This window comes from Colius striatus, chromosome 6 (genome assembly GCF_028858725.1).
Source record: "Colius striatus isolate bColStr4 chromosome 6, bColStr4.1.hap1, whole genome shotgun sequence".
Lineage (NCBI taxonomy): Eukaryota > Metazoa > Chordata > Aves > Coliiformes > Coliidae > Colius > Colius striatus.
The window spans coordinates 5,131,889-5,152,743 of record NC_084764.1 but is presented as its reverse complement, the minus strand read 5'-3'; the positions used below and the strand labels follow the sequence as shown (position 1 = coordinate 5,152,743).

Sequence of the window (20,855 nt, the reverse complement as noted above, 5' to 3'; positions counted from 1 at the left end):
GTGCTGAGCTCACTTACCCTGAGGAGGGACAAACAGCAGAAGCCATCAGGAACAGACTGACTGAAACCCCCACTCCCTGCCCCCCTGGGCCGTTCAGGGGGAGGTAAAAACCCCGGGACCAGGGCTCTGAGCCCAGGAAGAGGGGAGGAGTGAGGAAAAAGTGGTCTTAAAGGGCTGGTCGGACTCTTCATCATTGTACCACTCTGTGTTGTGTTATGTTTATTATGCTTTGGGGTTTTAAGGTTATGTTTTAGTTGATGTTGCATTAAATTATTTTGTGTTTCCTTCCCCAAGCCAGTAGCCTGCTCTGTTTTGTCCTGAACGTTAAGCGGCAATTAAGCTCTCCCTGACCTTTGGCAATCCTCAGGTCTTTGGTACTTGAGGCTAATGGTGGTCTTTTGTTCCCCATGGACCTAAACCATGACAAATGGAGAAGAGTTTTTGTGTTGTGGATTTTCTTTTTCTTATATGGGTGATGTTTTTTTAAACATTTGTTTAAACATACTGTATTGGTTGGGTAGAAATGGCAAGAAGGAACAGAGCTCTAAGATAGGTGCTTCTCCGTGATTGGAAACAGCAGGAAAGTGTTTTGCTATTAGTAGTCATAAACTGAAGGAAACTTGAAGCTATTGCCCTAAACTCATTCAATTTCAGTAATGTTTTCTTTTCAGAGGATGGATTCTTTTTTTATTCCCCTCCCCACCTTTGCTGGTCTTTGTTTTGGCATTTTATTTTTTACTTTTTGTTACCTAATCCTGGCTCAGTGAACATTCCATTGACAGACTCTACTTTGATTTAAGATCATGTACCATAACTGATGTAATCTAAGTGCAAAGTTAAAGATTAAAAGGCATAGAAGTTGTGATGGTCGTGGTGCAAGGTAGGCTTTTTTGTTGTTTTAAGAGGGTGAGGGAGCACTGGCAGGGGCTGCCCAGATGGATTGTGGAGTCTCCTACTCTGGAGATGTTCCAAACCCAACTGGATGAGTTCCTGTGTGACCTACTCTAGGTGGTCCTGCTCTGGCAGGGGCGTTGCACTGGATGAGCTTTCCAGGTGCCTTCCAACCCTTAAGATTCTGTGACTCTTTAGAAAGCTTAGCCATTTCCAGTATGGACTTTCCTGTTGGGGTATTAGCAGTGACAGTCTCAGGTCACAGTTGGTTTACATACAAAATGGGCTGATAATGACTGCCTGGTGTTGGGATTGCTCCTGAACTCTCTGGGTTTTTTGGCTGTTTAATACTCTGCTGAAACTGAGATGATATAGGCTGTTTTTAAGATTGGCCATGCTGAAATCATTATGTTAATACAAATGTGGTGATAAATGCAGATTTTAGTTTCCATGTTATAACCATAACTCAATGCCTGACTGAAAATACTGACCCTTACTGGATAAGAACCTTCTTTCATGTATTAATTTATCCCAGCACTCAAAATAGTTTAAAAACATACTGAAAATACAAACATATCACTGAAGTTCTGGTCACAATTTTTCTCAAAAGTATTATATCCCATATATAATGGAAAAGCATGAGGTGTAGCCTGAGATGCTGGTGGGTGATTTGTCACACTTGTTTAGCATGGTAGTGGCAGTCCTCTCTCTCCATAAGTACATAGTCTTCTGTGAAACACAGGACAGCAAACAAACACTAATTCACTGGGTCACAGCAGCCTAGAATATTTGAGTTAAACTGCACCGTAAGGTCAGTAGTCACACAATGCAATCAAGACATCTTGGCATTGCCACATTCATAACTTCAGTTTGGAAGGGTGGGTGTTGCCTCTGCTTGAGCTCACTTGTTGCTGGTCAGCTTAAATCTCCTTTTAAAACAGGACATAGAAAAATTGCTGCTAAATGTTAATGGTGCTTCTAGTCAGAAACTCATCAGTTGCTGAAAAGAATTGTACAACGTGCTTGCTTGTGAGAGCAGGAACTGGATCTGGAGAGCCAAGAGGTTTTTCTTAATGGTGCAGAGCCTAGGAACATAAAACTGTTTCTGTAATAATACCTGCTGAAATCTGTGCTTCTCCAATGGCTTTAGTGCTGAGTGGAACCACGTTCTCAATGAAAAAGGCTGTACAAACCTTAAATAATTGACAGAATATTGTACAGTTAATAATCTGCTGATGTTTCTGAGCTGTTAATACATCTTCCTGCATCCTAGATGCTCCTAAAGGGAGCATCAAAGCAAAAGCAACATCTGTGTGCATTACTTTGGCCAGGGCTACAGCTCAAGAGGATTATTGTAGAATCGCCGGGCGCTGCACAACTGCTTATCTGCAAGGCAATAACTTACACAATTGTGTGCATCCCATCCCTCTCTTCATCTGTCAGAAATCCTTAAGAGTGAAAAAGCTTTCAAACATAACAACTGATACCTCTTTCCTGTAATAATAGAGTGGAGAAAAAACCAAAAAAGAAAAGTTGAGACCAACATCTTTAACTGTAACTTAGTTATAAATCTTCTTGCAAGACAATTTCCTGGGATTTTTGATTGCTGTAGATTACAGTGCTGCCAGAACTGCAGATATATTAAGTGTTGATTATCAAGCTTGCACAAGATGACTTGCACTCTGCAGATAGAACAAAAAAAAAGCAATGGATGTGCTAATGTAAGATACAAAGCCATTGTAAAGAGTTTGTGATCTCATTAATAAGCCCTGCCAGTGTCTGAGCCCTAGGTTTTACTTTTAGATATGGATACAAGTACTGTGTCCAGTTTTGAGCTCCCCAGCTCAAGAGGGACAGGGAACTGCTGGAGAGAGGCCAGCACGGGGACACCAAGATGATCAGGTTGTTTTGCATCCTCTTTGTGTTTATGTAGATGGCAACAGCTGTAATCCAAAGGAGCATCATGGATTATTCTTGGGACAAGCCGCTGAGTGGGTTTGTCTCATGGTAGCAAAGTGAGACTACTGACCGGTTTGAAGAAGGAAAGATAATATTTTTCTTACTGGCTTTTCCTTAGTCCCTGGGAAGTTGGATTGTCTCCTTGGGCAGCATATAGTTAGTAAGGATTTAAGCTTTGCCTTGTGCAGCGGGTTCCGTTATTTTTGGGATGTTATTTTAAATGAAAAAAAAGTTGGTGTTGTAAACTGGAGAATACAGGCAAAGGATTCAGATTCCAGACCACTCCTAGTAAAGGGGTTCTTATACTTGTGGTTGGTTCATTTGCAAGGCAAATGTTGGTACCTCATGTACTACGTGTTGGCAGCTTCTTTATAAAATGAATGTTCTTACCTGGTATACTAATGTAGCCTCATTGTTCCCTTTCCCTCACTGTGGTATTAATGGGTGGGAAAGAAAAGTATATAAAAATATAGCCTGTGGTTGATGTAGAAACTTACTCAAATATACACTCCATGTTTAATTTGCTGCTGCTATCCAGAATTGTTTAAGCATCTGTAATATCTAGGTTGCGTTATTTAGTTGAAGCGTAGAGATGGTCAGCCCTCAGTGTTGATAACTGACTGCTTGGTTTGACTTTTAATTGGACTAAGTCAAGCAAGTTACTAATTTCTCACCTATACCCTATGGTAAAAGGATTTCCCCCTCCCCTCCTTTCCATGATAGCTAGTAGAAGGCATTGACTGAATGTTTGAACTGTTCATTGAGCAAACCAAGGCAGTGTTGCTGTTTAGGTAAAGCTTGCCTAGTCATGAATAGCAGAAATCAAGGTTGCAACAGTGACACTCACAGCAGACTTCATTGGAATGGTCAGTTCTTCCCTGCTCTCAGACTCTTGAAAATAACGTGATGGAGAATGGCTGAATATGTAAGAAGTGTGTTAGTCTTTATAATGTGCAAAATGAGGAAACAGAGTATGCAATGCTGTTGGGGGTAACTTTGCAGTCACACCATTTGGAAAGTGTGAGAATAAATACTTCAACTTTAATGCTATGAGCCCTTTTTCTTCTGGAGTTCAGATGATAAAATCTCCCAAGCTGTTGATGTACCGGTGTTGAAGCTGGCTCTTGTAACCTTCCAGGTGCATATGTTAATACACAACTTCAGATAGTTCAGAAGACAAACCCATTCATGTTTTCACAGTGCATGAAAGCCTCCTTTTGTAATTCAGTTTCAGATTTCACTCTAGACTGTACAAGCATTTCAAAATAAGATTTATTAGGTTTAGGCTTTTTTTTTAAGGGGCTCTGTGCTATCCCTAATGTTTACTCTGCCATTACTTTAAAAAAGTAATTAAAAATAGACAGGGGAAGGGGAGGAGCAAACAGGGTGTTTTTTCTTTGGTAGCTTGAAACTGGAAAGGCAACTACACTTTTATAGCTCCACAAGTCATGAAAATATTGCACATTCAAAGTGAGATGGGCAGCCTTAAATACAAGTGAATGCTTTCTAAGACTACAAAGCTTGTAACTCTGCTCACGTCCTTCCAGCAACAACGTTGCAGGCCCTTTCCACCACCCTGAAAGCTGGAAAGTCTAAATGCAAGACTTTGGAGGGCAATCTAGTAGGTTTCAGGAGTGGTTAGTTTAGCATGTTAGACATTCAGGCATAAAGGCATGTATGGAGGCATGTAGGGGAAAACTACATGGTCCGTGGACCTGGTGGGTTAGAAGATTGTAAACCAGTTGGATTTGTCTTCCTTAGAAAAGTGAGGCGTGGGACCATTAGTATACCCCATAGTGATCTCCCTCTGTATTGAACAGGCCACAGACATTTCAGAATCTAGTCTTGGTAAGACAAGTGAAAGGTTGGATACTTTTTTCCTGAGAATTCCAAGTGATGGTGAATCTGCTGCCACCTTTGGTAAATGAGGATTTGGATTTATTCTTGCATTGTGTGTTTTAGAAATAGTAACTGAGAAATTTTCTTCCCTCTTCAGTTACTGGTTTTTGCAGAGTGCTTTTTAATTTCTCCCTTTTTTTCTCCCTCCCTTCTTTCTGTAAGTAATTCAACTACAAACAAGTCTCCCAGCAACTCTTTCTCATCAGCTAAAGTGAGCTGCTCGTGCCCTTACTGTCTGGCATATTAATCCTGTAATTATTTCTATTGTTCCTTTCTGAACGTTCTCCAGCTTACTTCCTCTTGTTGTTCTGTTCTGCAGGGACCTAGCTTAGAAACACAGATGGTGGAAGATGAAACTGAGACAACAAGTGAAGAATTGCCTCCTCATCTGCGGGAAGAACCTCCTGAAGGTACAGTCAATATAAACTCTTTGCATTAAATTGGGGAAAATGTCCTGGCCAAGGAAGTCTTATGTATTTATCTGACTTGAGAGACTATGTCTGTGTGTTTTCTGAGAGGGATAAAGCTTTGTCAGTGCTGACAGCTGAGGCAGCCTCCCAGCCAGAGGTCTAGTCAGCTTCTCAGTCTACTTTTGCCTTTAAAGCAAGCTGCACCCACCAAGGTGTGGTCATTATTCTGCTTTCTTTTTAACAGTAGTGTTTCCGATTAAAATCGTCCTGCTTGATCGTCCTGTGTGTAGGCTTAGGAATAAAATGCCTCCTCTGCTGTTTTGTTTGTGATGTTTTGAGCCTTCATTAGGGAAGACTTCTTAAGCAGTCATCTATTTGTTCTTGACTTCTCTCTGCAGCATCCTGCTATAGAAGTTGTCACCAGCAGAGACTTGTCAAAGTTAGATATTCTAGCGATTGGATTTTTTCTGCTATCTCTCTTGGAAGCCAGTTTAGCCATCAGAAGAGGAGGCAGTGAGATGCTGTCAGTCAGTAGGAGGCTCAAAAATGCCAATTTTAATTAAAAAAACCCTTGTTTGTAATGACATGCCCTGGATTTATACAGGGAATAGATTTTTTTCCCCACTGTGTAAATGCTGCAGCCATTGTATAAATGCAACAAAATAGGTGTTGCTTGCTTTTGAATAGAAGCTGCTAACATTGCTACAAGCGATGCTACATTTTCAGCTTTGTCTCCGGTTCAGTGACTTAAAATACAATCACCCCTAATCGTTGTGGATGGCTTAAACAACCCAGAGAGTGCTGAGATTCTTATTAGCAACTTACTGTGAAAATGCTGTGACATGTCTTTGGGAAACAAGTGTGGTTTATGGTTTTTTCCTTTAAGAGAATAAGATGCCGATACAGCATTTATGCTGACAGCCGTTCTTAAAGGGAATATGAACTGAGTGGAAGGGTTTAGGAATTTGCTGCTCCATCCCTCCTCGCTGAGCATTCTGTTACAGTTTTCTCATTAAGTTGTCGTTTCTTGTTCTGCCACTTCATATACTCCGTGTTGGCAATTACAGTATGGAGAGGCATGTGAAAGGCAGGTTTCTTTTTTGCAACTCCTATGGAGCCAGAAGGAAATAAACGTGGAAGATGTGATTACTATGTATATGTAACACTGTTCTTTCCTCCCTTGCTTTCTTTGTAAGCAATGCCAAGTCAGCATGTAATGACAATGCGTCGCTGAAGAAAGCGTTCTGGTCACTAGTCTGAGCTGATGATTACATGAGCCTAGAGAGCGTTTCCTGGAATGTAAAAATACAGGAGATCATCTTATCAGTTTATCAAGAAGAGTCTTAGAGTTTGGACTTATGGCTTTGAATTGCAGGATTAGAAGAGTCTCTTTTTATGTGGCTAAGTACACTTGCAAACCAAGTTTTGTAATTGGCAGGCGATTCGCTTCTGCCTGCAACCCTGCTGGTTTGAGTGATGATGAAAAATGGCAGTATTAATATTTTACTTCTGTGACTTGTTGGGTGGTCTGGGAGAAGTACGTCCTCAGGATATACCCACTTTGCTGGTGTGAGGAAAAAGAGCTGTAACAGTTGAGCTGATTTGGTGAAGCAGTTGGTACAGTAGATACTGTTGAGTTCTTTTAAAGTCTGACCTCGGTATGTACTTTTAAAATTTACAATGATGTTAAGAATAGCAAAATAGGAGGGATGTTGAGAGCACAACTGCAAGCACACTGCTTGGGAGAAGTGGAAAAATTGCTCCTGAAAGAGAGCCATCAGGATTATGCCGAGCTTAGGGCTGGCTCTGTGTGTTACGAGTGGAGCTGAGTAGCAGGAGCCTTCCTTAGAAGGTGCTGTCTGCCAACACAGACCAACTAGAATTCCTAGAAAGATCACATTGCAGGAGTGATTACAAATACCCCATGAAACAAATAGATCTCTGAAGTTCTTCTACTATTAAATGTTATTCAGTACTGTCTTCTTATTTTTGCTCGTCTACTGAGTTCTGGTTTCTTCTGAAAACACTTTCCTAGATAAATCAAACGCTTTGCAATAAATAAACAAGCCATGTTGTCATGACTGCTGCACTCTTTGTTTCCTGGGATATATGGAGGCTGTGTCTGCTTGCCTTCTGGTAATGAGTGCATAAGGGATGGAAAGCTCTCCAGAGTCTTTCTAGCACAGTCCATTATTTCACCGGATTGCATCATGCTGACTTCGTTTTGAGTTGCACTGCGTATTTACTCCTCTCCTGAAAAGAGGGGAATTGAATGCACCATGCTATGTGCATGTTGCAGTAAAATAAAAGGTTACCCTGCAGGGATTGTCATGTTCCTGAAAGGCATCACAGTATGGCCTCCTACTAATAAAGGGACGATTTCACAAGTCCGTCACGTACGTAGCTAAATTGAACGGGTGCGTGTGGGGGTGAGGAGAGCTACGGAGCACACCTTGGGTTTCAGTGCGGTGTGACAGCCTGGCAGTGCTGGAGACAAAGGTGTTATGGGTGAGAAAAGAGATTAACTAGAAAATCCCTGAAAGGTGACGAAGCTGGAGGCTTGTATCTGCGTGCAACCTTAATCTGTTCACTTCATCTGCCGTCAGAGTGAGCTTTTCTGTATTTGTCACAGTAAATGAGTAAAAGGTGCAGCGGATACAAAGATCCTGCAGGTGATATTGGCTGTCCAAAGGGGTTTCTTTTTGTTTGGTAGTCGATAAGGCAGGTGCGTTGTCGCGGGGGGCGCGGAGCCCCCTCAGGCGGCGGCCGGGCCTGGGGCCGGGGAGCGCGGCGGGAGCGCAGGGCAGCGGCCGCGGGGGGGCGCTGCGGGCCCGGCGATGGCCGTGGCGCCGCCGAGGCGGGGCGGGGCGCTGCGTGCGGCTCCGCGGCGGCTGCTCCGGCCGCGGGACGCTGGGCGCACGGGGGAAGCTTTCCGCGCTTTCCGCCTCGGGACAGCTGTTTATGCGCTAACGAGATCTTACTTCTCGGCGTCACGATCCATCTGCCAATTCACATTTGTATTTCGCTTTTAATTTCCCCTTCATCTTTGCTTCCTCTTCGGCCTTGCTAACACACCTTACTTAGGGCTACCAGCATGGTCAGGGGGCTGGAGCATCTTCCCTGTGAGGAACGGCTGCAGGAGCTGGGGCTGTTTAGCCCAGATAAGAAGAGACGGAGGGAGAACATAATCGACACTTCTAAGTACCGAAAGGGTGGGTGTCAGGAGGATGGGGTGACACTTTATTTCTGTAGTGCCCAGTGACAGGACAAGGGGTGATGGGCGTGAGCTGGGACACAAAAAGTTCCCCTTAAACACACGTTGAAACTTGTTTCAGTGTTGAGGTGAGGGAGCCCTGGCCCAGGCTGCCCGGGGAGGGTGTGGAGGCTCCTTCTCTGGAGGTTTCCAAACCCGCCTGGACACGTTCCTGTGTGACCTGCTGGAGGGGAACCTGCTTTAGCAGGGGCTTGGGCTGGATGAGCTCTGGAGCTCCCTCCCTTCCAAGCCCTACCATATTATTTTTCCCTCAGTTAAAATTAAGGGGAGCAGTAGTGATGAGCATTTGGGGTGCTGCTCAGGCTGATGTGCTTAACGCCTCCCAGAGAAGACTGGATACATGGCAGATTTACTGTTACCCAACAGCGAAGGACAGCAAGTTCTGGAGAGGAGTGAGTCTATTTTAAATGGGATGAAATGCTTTCCTCTCTGAAAGAGGTTCAGCACAGCTAGTCTTGAGTTGCCATACAGAGCAATGTTCAGGTGGATTCTATGTGATCTCAGATGTTTGCTGTTAAATGGCAGCCTGATGGTAGTGAGAGAGAGAGAATTTTATTATGCAAGTACAGCAGCATCTTACTGTATCTGTTGCTTCTTTATCTGCCACTTCAGAGTTCTAATGCTGATCATTAAATACAGTGCATCAAAGTTATCTCCTCACTTTTCTGTCTTTTCCATTAAATTACTCAAGGAAAGTGACAGAAGTGAAATCTGATGGTGATTAAGTCTTCTGTAACACGATCCGTTATGAAATGCCTGCATCTCCTTTCTTGGACAGTTAGGATCCTGATCTCTTCTAATTGATAAATCGGTGACCCTGACCTTGCTACTGCTTCTCCATCGTTGCCAGTAGGTTGAGGGAGGTGGTCTTCTGTTCAGCACCATTTTTTCAGCACTGATGAAGCCACACCTGGAGTATTGTGTCCACTGTGGACTCCAAAGTATGAGAGATGTGGACATATTGGAAAATGTCCAGCTAAGGGCCATAGAGGTGACTGAAGAGCTGGTGCATCTCTTCTAAGACAAAAGGCTGAGGGAGCTCAGACTGCCCAGCCTGGAGAAGAGAAGAATTGGAGGATGTTGATATGTGTAAATACCCGAGTGGAGAGGGTAAAGAAGATGAAGCCAGGCTTTTTTCATGATGCCCAGTGACAGGATGGGAGACAATCGACACAAACTGAAACACAACTGACCATAAGGGAACATTACTTTCACTGTGAGGGTGACCAAGCACTAGAGTGGCTTGCCTAGAGAGGTTGTGGAGTCTCGCACTTTGGAGATACTCAAAAGCCATCTGGACATAGAGTCATAGAATAGTTTGGGTTGAAAAGGACCTTTAAAGGTTCTGTAGACCATCACCCCCACCCTCCCACCAGCAATAAGCAGGAACATCTGCAACTAGACCAGATGATCTCCAAAGGTCCCTCCAACCTCAGCCGTTCTGTGATGCTCTACCTCATTTATGCTATTTCTGTGTATTTTAAGTCTCTTTCTGAAGTTCTTGTCTACATCTCCAGTTTATTACACTAATTGTTTTGGGAACAGTATCTTTAATCTGTAAAACTGCTAAATGTTCTGCATTTTGGGAATGTATCCTTGGTACATACTGGAGTATGGCTGCAGTTTCTTTTGGCCTTACCTTGCTAACTAGAACTTGAGTGTATGGACTGGTTGAAAAGCTATGACATTGGTTAACAGCAGTGGCTCCTCTTGGCAGTTTACAAACCAGTCCTTTCCTCCATGGTCTTTGAATATTAAACATTAAGATTTTTATCAGCCAACCTACTATGACCAATTTGGCAACAAGCCTGAGTCTTGTGCCTGAACCATCTGCTATCTCTTCTGCACTTCTTAGACCTACCAGAGATATTCCTCCTTTGTTGCAGACAGATTGGGCCTTGTGGAGTAAAGCTTTATTAAAAGCAATGGGTCTTAGCAGCTCTGCAGTACATAACAAATCTTGAGAAATTTACTTTCCAAATAACTGTGGTGTTCCTAATTCAAATTGTTTTACATTTGCTGTGGGTAAAGAGCACACACGGATAGTTACTGTAAATCAGATGATTTGCACAAATTTAGAATATAGTATCTTGTGTGAACCTTATAATCTGTCTCCACGGAGGCATATTGCCTTTTCTGCTGTTTTATGTCTTCTACAAGATAAAAGTATATTGCATGCTTCTGTAGGAAGCTTTAGGACTCTGTATCCACAGTTTGGGAATCTCTGCTGCAGAGTCTCTGTGAGTGTTGTGGATTACTCGTGCGGGATTGTCTTTGCATACAAGGATTTTACCTAGACACATTATCTCTACAGATCTAACTCATTTAAACAACAAAAAATAGGTACAGTTGCATAGCAATTGAGTCACTGCCATGAAATAAAAACTTATGAAATTAGACTTCATGTTGGGGTATTCATTTATAAGAACGTGGCAATTTATTGAAGCCAGCAGATGCCAGAAGAAGGTGCCTGTCTAGGCATCTCATCTGAGATGAGACATTCAGGTCAAGTCCGTGATAGAGGTGTCTAACTTCAAAAAGACTTGTTCCTAGAAACAAATGAAGTTTTGATGAATGGGTGGCACTTTTCTAGTTAGTTTGCTTAAAGTCTTCTTTACAGAGAGCGGTTTCCAGGGGAGACAAAGTTTTATTGTTATTATCTTCTTGTTACAAGTAATGTTTAGTATGGTTTTGTCCAAACTGCCTATATCCAAATAACCACAAAGAAATCACCTTGGAAAGCAGTGCAGTTACTAACAATTCCATTCCCTTTCAGCATTAAGCTCTGTATCAAAAGCTGCTGCTTTTCCTGGAATAAAGTAACTTTATTAAAGTTGCTTCTAATGCTTAGTGTCACCTACTACATACCTATGTGTGTGTAAATATAGTCTACCAGACTAATACCTCAGAGTTCTGTGAAGTTGGCAGTGCAAAACTGCATCTGCTAAGGCCTCTTCTGCTTCCCCAAGTCAAATCATCTCCTCAGTGTGCTACCTCATGAGGTCCAACAGTCAAATCCTTCTACAGAGGAGCTCTTTAAAGGATCTGCTTTTTTTGTCTAATGGCCAGCTGGCAATGTTCTCAGCCTGAATTTACCTCTGCAGTTCTGTGGTCTTATAAGTAACACAGGAGACTGGGAATCTGTTCCAAGCTCTCCTGTTGACTTACCCTGTGACACTAGTCAAGTAGTTTGGCCTTCCGTGAACCATAACATTCTTTGTGTATGAAACAGAAATGACTGCTCTTATTTATACATGAGGATGATGGAAAAAAGCAAATTGCAGCTTTTTTAGGCTTTTGGAGGTAGAAGATACTTGAAAATGGAAACAGAAAATGTGATCATAATATATAAATAATACAAAACTTTGCCTGATATATAACTTACCAGGGTTTTTTTTATTTGAGTTCTCAGAAAAGTGATTGGACTTGTCAGGTAACTTCAAATAGAAAGGCAGGTTTCTTAAAAAGCAGAGAAAGAAATTAGCAATGAGGCTGTCTGTTCTTTGGAGCTGGAACTTTATGTACCTGGCATGTCCTCTCATCTGTAAAAACATTTCCTGAGCTACTTCTGTAAATGGCCTGAGGCTGAAGAGCAACGTTTCAGTATCATCTGTCTCTCTTTAAGGCACATATTCTGTGCAGCCATACTCTTCTTCTGTTAGCCAAAACAGTTCTTGTTTCTGCAAAAGAATTGACCTGGAGAGTCACTCCTGTGCGTGAGGGCTGCCCTGGCAGGGCTGTAAAACACTTCCACATTTATCTGAGTTTGAATGTCATGTTTCTGTTTCGTTTCTCGTCGTGATTGTTTTAGGAAAAACTGAGATTCTTGTTTAAATTCTCCAGTGTCTCTGTTGGCTTCCTCATTCTTTATTCTGTTGTGTGGGGGAAATCAGCAGTCTGAAATGGGAATAATACTCAACCAGTGTCTGTGTGTATCCCTTTTCTGCTCTTTCAGACCTCCAGCCCTTCTGTATTACTGCTGCTGTATGCTTCCTACTGACAATGGGCATCTTCCATTCAGCAGCTATGTTTCATGGTCTCCTAGAAACAGCATGAAAGCTATTTAAATTGTTTTATATCCACTTCTCTCTCTGCCCTATTCTTTGCTTTTCACTATTTTCATATGATATAATGAGATGTTACTTTGACAGCTCAGCATCCCTTTTCTCCAGCCTGCTCCATGCCCTGCAAATCATTCTGTCACTAAGTGGTGGATGTGTGCACAGCATATGCTGTTAATAGCAGCATAAATAGCCTCTGAGTGCTTGGCAGATTCCAGAAGAAAGGTTCTTGTAACTTAAGTGTGGGAAACCTCTTATCAGTGGATCCAGTTAACACAGTAATGTTTTGAAGTGAGTCAATAACCATCTGGTTTTCCCTGAGGGTGTTTGCACCTGGGATGGGGCAACAATAGCTTTAGCATTTGCTTTGGCACAGTAACTGTAAGTAATGTGCATTATCCGAATGTAAAGACATTTCAGGGTGAAGGGCCAGTGGGAAGCCTCCGTCAGGAGATACATCTTTATCAATTACTAGTGAATGTGTTTTATTCTAGCAGTAGGGTTTTGAACTGCGGGGGTGACAGAATTGTGCTTTGTGAGTGAAAACAACGTATTACCTGGCTGAAGCAGCAGACATCTGTCCCTGCTTTTATACTAATTACAAGCATATACATTCTTTTGCACTCACAATTCCATATAATTTTCCAATGTATTTTTCATTTTGAGGGGCAAAAAAATGCATTAACATAGAGATGCTGCCAGTTGTTTTTAAATAAGTCTTCTGGGCTTGTAGTTATCAGTCCTGTTCGAAAGCTGAAAAAGAAAGCAGTTTGTATTTGTTCCTAATGGACTGAAAACAGAGGCAAGCAAGTCTCACTTACTTATAGCTACACTCTGAAGTACTAAATAAGAATGAGCAGTGCAGTAAATCCAGGTCAGGAGTGAAATTGAATCAGTATATCAGTGTGTTAACAATGATGATATCTTGAACTGCTAAACTATTAGAGTATTATAGCAGGCAATTAAATCATAAGGTCGGTACATGAGGCTGTTAATTCTGCCTCAGAACTGAGCGAAATGCCCACTTAACGTTTCATAAACATCTGTAGTCTCAACCTGTCTGCCTGTCTTGATTTCAGTTGTTTGTGAATAATTTGAGCCACAACTTTAATTACCAGCATGACTGCGTGGTTGCACCGATCTGGTCTTTCCTGGTCTTTCTTCTACTGATCATTTTGCATCACAAAAACAATCTTATTCTGAAGACTAGGTTTCTTTTCAAAACTGTTAATGACCTTAAGGTTGGGCTGTAGAATTTGGAGGGTTTGTGTCAATGTTTTTGCCCTCTGGGATAGTATTCTAGAAGAAGAAAATCTTCACCTACTTTGAAGTTGAGTATAACTCTAATGTTTATAGAGAATGGTCCTTCTCCAGCATGTGTGTGTGTAATTCTGTCTCCTCTGATCACAGTGAAGACAAATGCATGCTCTTTATCTGGAGGATTGTCAAACCATTGTAACATACTTCTTTGGCATATTATGAGAGATCTATCCTCTTTCTATCTGGCTGACACTTGCCTGGTCAGAAAGAGTTTAAGTAAGGCTAAATTCCATGTTTACTCCTGTTGTCTTTTTATGTCCTCTGTGTACCACTAACATACTACTGCTTTCAGCTTCTGCCAAAAGTATGTGGTCTTCAGTAGGATATACCTATTGCAAAATTTGTAGGTGGCTTTGTATCTTTTGGTCTTGTGTTATGAAAAAATAATGGGGATTTTTTTAGTTAATATCCAAAAAGGAATTAATGTAGACATTCTTCATATAAAATTACAAATAATACTGAAGTTTGGCCACGACGTTTCTGGGATTTGCAAGAGGATCTTAGGATCTAAGGTTGTTAAAAGAATGTCTTGGAGCTTTCTTACAGTGGAAAGAACAGACTTAGAGTCTTGAACTGTAACAAATTTTGTTTTCTAGCACATGAGACCTGATCTTTGGAGTGAGAGATGTTGAAGAGTTAGGCAGGAGAGGAGCAGTTTACAATGTAGCTGTGTGAGCCATCCATCAAAATGCCTGCTCATCCATTTAAAGACTCTAAGAAAGACTGGTAATGTTGTTGACTTCTACTGTTTTCACCTTTCTGCAACTTACTTCTATTAGACTTTTACAATAAAAAGTAAATGTCCTGGCCTATGCAGAAGTTTGAAGTCCAAGGTTGTTGTTTGCTTCCTTCCTTGCACCTCCAGATTTCTCCAGACATCTGTCTATGGTAGTGGTGTGTTCTGGCTGTTATTTTTTTATTCCTTTTGTTTTCCCCTAGAAGGTTCCTATACCTGTTGAATACAAATCTGGAATAATTCCAGCTAGTGATGTGAGGTCATCCTCTTTGGGTTAAGCCAACCATTTGTATATATTCAGTACTGGAAAGAAAGTGTGATTGTGCAAAGTGCCCATTACCTCTGGCTCATCCCTCCAAAAGCCAAAGAACAAACCTCCAAGATTTAATACAATGTTATTACAGTATGTTAAAGTTAGGACTTGCTTTGGGAAATGCAGATTGAGGCTGCAAGTTTGGTTTAGTGTTTTTATAGCCTGAGAATGTTATTGTTACTGTTATTGCAGTATTTTGTTCCTAGCACCTTGAGGGCTGTTTTTTTCTCCTTTTTTTTTTTAACTTATGTCATCAGGGAGATGGGCAAGTTCTTCCAGTCTATGGATCTTGTACCTTTATGTTGAAAAAGGAAAAAACCCCACATTTACCAGGTCTGAAAATGGCATAAAAATCTCCTTTATGTAAAGAAATCTGTTTCTTGTGAGATGTGTGGCAGTTTAACCCTGGCTGGATGCCAAGTGCCCACCAAAGCCCTTCTGTCATGTGCCCTCCTAAACTGGACAGGGGAAGAGAGAAATGTGACAAAGGGCTTGTGAGTTAAGGACAGGGAGATCACTCAGTACGTACTGTCACAGGCAAAACAGACTCCACTTGGGCAGAAACGGTTTGACTTATTAAAAATCAATCAAAACAGAGTAGGGAAATGAGAAAGAAAAACTGAATCTTAAAACACCTCCCCTCACCCCTCCCTTCTGCCTGAGTTTCCACCTCTTCCCCTCCAGCAGCACAGAGGGAAGGGGAATGAAGGTTACAGTCAGTTTATCACAGATGCACTTTGCTGCTCCTCATGCTTCCCACTGCTGCAGTGTGGGGTCCCTCCCATGGGAGACTGTCCTCCATGAACTTCTCCAATTTAGGTCCTTCCTACTGGCTACAGTTCTTCATGAATTGAGTCTCATGTACAGGGCACAACTCTTCATGAACTGGTCCAGTGTAGGTCTCATCCACAGGAGAAACAGTCCTTCAGGTGTGAACTGCTCCAATGTGGATCCATGTTGGTCACAAGTCCTAACACTAAACCTGGTCCAGTGGGGGCTCCTTTCTTCACAGGTTCCCAGATCCTGCCAGGAATTTATTCCAGTGTGGTCTTCCCACAGAGTCACAGCTTCCTTTGGACATCTACCCACTCTGGCATGGAGTCCTCCATGGGCTGCAGGTGGATCTCTGCTCTGCAGGGGTACAGCTGCCTCACTATGGGCTGCACCACAGGTCACAAGGGAATCTCTCCTCTGGTGCCTGAACACTGCTTCCTCCTTCTCCACTGAGCTTGGTGTCAGTGTGTTTTCACATTCTCACTCCCTTCTGCTGCAGCTGCAGTTCAGCATCTGCACAGCAACTTCTTCCCCTTCTCCGCTATTCACAGAGGCGTTGCCTCCATCACTAATGTGCTCAGCCTTGGTCAGCAGCAGGTCCATCTCAGAGCTGACTGGCACTGGCCCTATCAGTTACAGGGAAAGCTTCTAGCAGCTTTTTCACAGAAGCCACTTCTGAAGTCGCCCACTACCAAAACCTGGCCACACAAACCCACTACAGGATGTCTAAAAGCAGAACCCAGCTGTAATTGAAGTACAGTTTGGTTATTGGTTTCCACCTAATGTGTGCCCACACAGCTACTGATGTTCTTCCATCCAGCCCTAGTTATGCCCACGTGTGTTTGGTTCTTGGCACAAAAGCAGCAGAGCAACCAAAGGGAGACACTGCTGTGTTCTGAATGTAAAGAGTGAATGTAACCAGAGTGACTTAAGCTTCCAGTCAGTGCCATAGACTGTAAAGAGAGGGTTTCCCAGCTGAGCAGAGCCTGGAGCGTGCATATGGGCTTGTGTGGAACCTAAGAGGCTTTGGGTCCGGTACATGCTGTGGGACTTTCCTGGCTTCCTTGTTGCTTTGGTGAGGAAGAGAGGTGCAGCTGCAGGCATCATTAAAAACCTCTTTTGTGGTAGCATACAGGAGGTCATCTTTTGATGTCCCTGTTTCTAGCAACTTCAGTGTAGCACAGTAATTAAGATAGTGAGGAAAGCAGAGGGATCTTGGCTTTCAGACTCTACTCCTCCTGGCTCCGATCCAACTATCATTAATATGACATGAGACGTTTTGTTGGTATTTGATTAACTGGGAGGCTTGTTCTTGTTTTGTGTGACACATTGTAAGTTAACCACCCGGCATGCTGACATGTGCGATTAAAAACAAACACTTACAACTAAATTGAGAAGCTGACTGCCAAGTGCACTGCAGGGAGGAGCCTGAGCAGCCTGCCCTCAGGGCCTCAGCCAGGGTGGGCTTTACCAAACTCCTACAGATCTGGTGTCCACAACTTTTTTGGTGCTGTCTTCACAACTGTTTTCTTTAAAAACCCCACATTTTCTTCATCTGTCTTGTGCAGTTAAAACACTCCTGACAAGACTTGTGAATGGCAAATGGCAAGCGAAGAGTTGTTCAAACAGGCTGAGAGCCACTGTTCCTCCGTGGTTATTGGCACTTGGTGGCAGCGTGTGGGATTCCTGCCACCCTGAATGAATGTGCTCTCCATCTGTGGGGATTTGCCCTTCTCCTCACTTCCTGGGAGTGGTGACTGCTGTGGTGTCATGGCAAAGAGCTGCCGTGGGCCAGCCATGACCTTGGGCACTATGTAAAGTGCTGACTTTAACCTATGATGACAGGTATAAAGAGAATGGCCTTCTTCATTATATCACAAGCTTACATTTACTGTTTCCATGAGTTTAAATTCCAGGACACAAGAGTGTTTGCATTTCCTTATTTTATAAGAAAAAAGAATTAGCAAAGCTTCTTTTCCCTCTGTTTCCCTTAATGCTTCTCTTTATTGCAAGGCTTTTTTACCTTCCATCTTGTTATGATCCTTGTTGTGGAAACCATATTTCCCAGCCAGCAGCAGGGTGTGTTTAAAAGAAGTGTTACGCAGACAGGGAGCTGGGTTCATGACTACTAAATATCCAAAGAGGTGAGAACTGTAGCATGAACAATAGCTGTTGAAGTCTTGGTAATCCATAGCTTTATTTTCAGACCCAAAATGTGCTTCACAGCATAACATGAAAGCTGATGATTCACTGGGTACTTCTGATTCCACTTAAAGTAAAATGTGCCCTCTGACCTGTTTCTAGGCAGATGTGCAATCATTGTAAAAACACACAAATCCTCTCCCCTAGAACTGCTCATCTACATCATGTGATGTAGTGTGGAGTTGGGTGGCCTCAGAGGGCCTCTGTTAGCTTCTGGAAAGAAGAGCCAAAGGGAGAGGTGTGGGAAGATGGGCACTCCTCAGCCACCTGACAGGGTGAGCTGTGGCACTTCAGCCCACAGCAGCTATGTCTCTGTTGAAGCTGTTCTTGTTCTGTCAGCTCTGCAGCTGAATGCTTTTCCTCCATTTTGCCTGCTGATTTATTCCTAAAGCAGAGTAGTTCCTTAATTGATTATTGACTTTGTGAGAATCTGTGGGAAAGTATTTTGAGGAAGGGGTAAGCAGCCCTTGTATAAAGCTATTGTGGACACTGCTTTCTTTTCCTTTGAGACAAGGACAGGGGAAAAAAAAAACATCTTTAAATGTACCTGCTAATTCCTGAGTTGAGCTTTTAGTCCTTTTGTTTGGATATTTTTTTTCCCCCAGAACAAATTTTGTTTGCAGATCATGGACCATGAGTAGAGAGAAAACAGCAGCAAGTGAACTGCTGGAAGGAGCTGCACACACACACACACACACACACACACACACACACACACATTTTCCTGCTGCTGTGATGAATTACAGCCAGAAAGAGAAATCTGTAAAGACACATAAAGTATGGAACAAATAAGAGTGTTTCCAAATAGTTGGGAGTCTTTAAGATGTATCGGCAGTTCTTTTAAATAACCTGTGAATTTATAGTAGCTTCTGTCTAAAAAGTGTTTTCAGGGTAAAAGAACAGATTGGTTTTTTCACCTGACTTCTTCCTGTGGCACAAAAAAACCCAGGGACTTCAAATAGGTAAGAGGGTCCTGTGAGGACAGGTTAGAAACATATTCTGACAGCCTCTCAGAAGGACCTAGCTAGAGCCCATTAGTAGTCATAGGTTTGATTTGAGATCATGAGAAAAAGCTTTTAGTTTAGAGAAGCAAACCATCCCCTGCCCTCAGTTTGTCCTGAAGAAGCTCTTGTTCTCAGACAGTCGGTTCAGCTAAATTACTTCTCTGTGCCACACACTGGAAAACTGATCTTTGAGTAATGAGTTGACAGGAAAACAATCTTCAAGCCTACTTGGAGTACCTAGAATGTACTTGGGATACTACAACTGATAATTAGGGGAAGGGTGGTCTTTAAATAGCACAACAACTTCTATCTGCAGATTTAGCTCTTGTTGCTAAAAATTATGGTTAGGTTTGATTCTTACATGTGAAAGAAAAAAATCTCTTGTTGGACAACTAGGAGTCTCACATCCTTTGAAAGGTGAGTTTAAAGGGTCAACATCACCCCATGTATCTTTCCATTTCCAGCGCTAAGTTTGGAATGGAGAGTAGTTGAACTTAAACTGTCTTCATTGCAACATGACAAGATCTCCTCTTTCGCTAGGGAAAACGATGTGGTGTTAAAAATGCATGCAAAGCTGAGTCACTTCAGGAAAGGGAGGGAGGGAAGAAATACAGGAAGGGAAGAACGAGGTAGGTAAACTGACTCTGGTCAAGATTTTGACAAGACTGTAATAACCTTAAATGAGGTTTGTCCCCTGTAGACACTGAAGACATCCTGACCTTTTTTTAACTCTGATTTATTCATCATGGGAATAGATTTTGTACCTCATCCGTTCAGTGACTGATGGGCAGGAGTAATTTCTTACCCAATACAGATGAGTACGCTGAGGTAGACTCCATTTGCCACTCTGACAGGAGCAGAGTGCCATCAGCTACAGAGTTAGCTGAAGAAATATTTTCCTTTCCAGTCTTGCACTCTAACACGTGTGTGATGTATGTGGAATGGTAGGATTTGGGGAAGGTTACTGAATTGTACAAAACTCGAGTCATGAATTTCCTCTGCTGTCTGAAATCTTCTCAAATCACAGAAAAAAGGAGTAATTGTGGCACTGCTTGAAAGAATTCGAAGAGGGAGGGGACAAAAAGGCAATGAAGAACATTCCCTCCCACCAATCTCACTCAGGTTCTCTCTCCTGTAACACAGTCTTTTGCTTGCAGATACACTCCTCCTATCTTTAGCTTCTTCTACTGTCATGATCCTTACATGCTGAATTTGGGTTGCATTCCCTTTAGAAGGGGCAGTTATTTTCTGCTCTTGTTTCAAAATATTGCAGACAGATCAGTTTTAACAACTAGATTTCCCTCATGGATGTTTTTGGGGCAAAAGCAAGACGTACAGGAAGGGAAGTATGAGGTAATTGGACTGATGCTGAAGAATGTAACATTAACCTTGTCAGCTTCATGTATTTCAGAGTATGCAAACACAATGAAATCTTGTGTCAGTAAACGTCAGAGATGTAAAAAAACAAACCCAAGCACCAAAACCCAAACAAAAGGCTACAATTGTGGTGGTGGTTAAGGACAGCATCTTTAGTGAAAAATTGTAACAAGAGGGTGTCTAAACCCTAGGGCTTTTTTAAGCACAAGTGAGCTACTTGGTGGCTCAGGTCACTATAGGAGAATATTCCAGGCTCACTTCTTATGAGTTGTGCTGTCTGTTGGAGCATATAGGCAGGAGAGATGGTGATAGTGCTTCTATTGTGCAGTTCTTTGTTACTGATGAGAAATATATTCAGCAAATAACCAAATTACATGTCAGATGATATAGTGATGGCAGAGTGTTCATAAGTAAAGGAGGAGAGAGGGGTGAGAAAAACAAGTGTTGAGGATACTGGCTTCAGTAGAGCAACACACTTTTCTGTTCCAACATCAACTTACTTGTTGAACCTCTGTTCAGCACACAAATGCTTTGAAAACTATCCCCCAAACTGTTTCTGCCAATGCAGTCTTGCTGTTCCAGCGTTTCTTTCCGCTGTGAGGTGAAGCCCACATAAAGGTGACTGCTATTACAGA

The 20,855-nt window shown here is 42.4% G+C and overlaps 1 protein-coding gene across 2 annotated transcripts in view; it reads left to right on the top strand.

Moving 5' to 3' along the window:
* The window catches only part of LOC133625643 (transmembrane protein 263-like), a 243,476-nt gene that overhangs the window by 49,203 nt on the left and 173,418 nt on the right, over positions 1 to 20,855 (top strand). For both annotated transcript variants that reach the window (XM_061998434.1, XM_061998433.1), the window contains one exon: positions 5,069 to 5,159. In XM_061998434.1, the coding sequence (XP_061854418.1) occupies positions 5,090 to 5,159 (70 nt within the window). In that variant the 5' untranslated portion in view covers positions 5,069 to 5,089. The remainder of the gene's footprint in view (positions 1 to 5,068; positions 5,160 to 20,855) is intronic.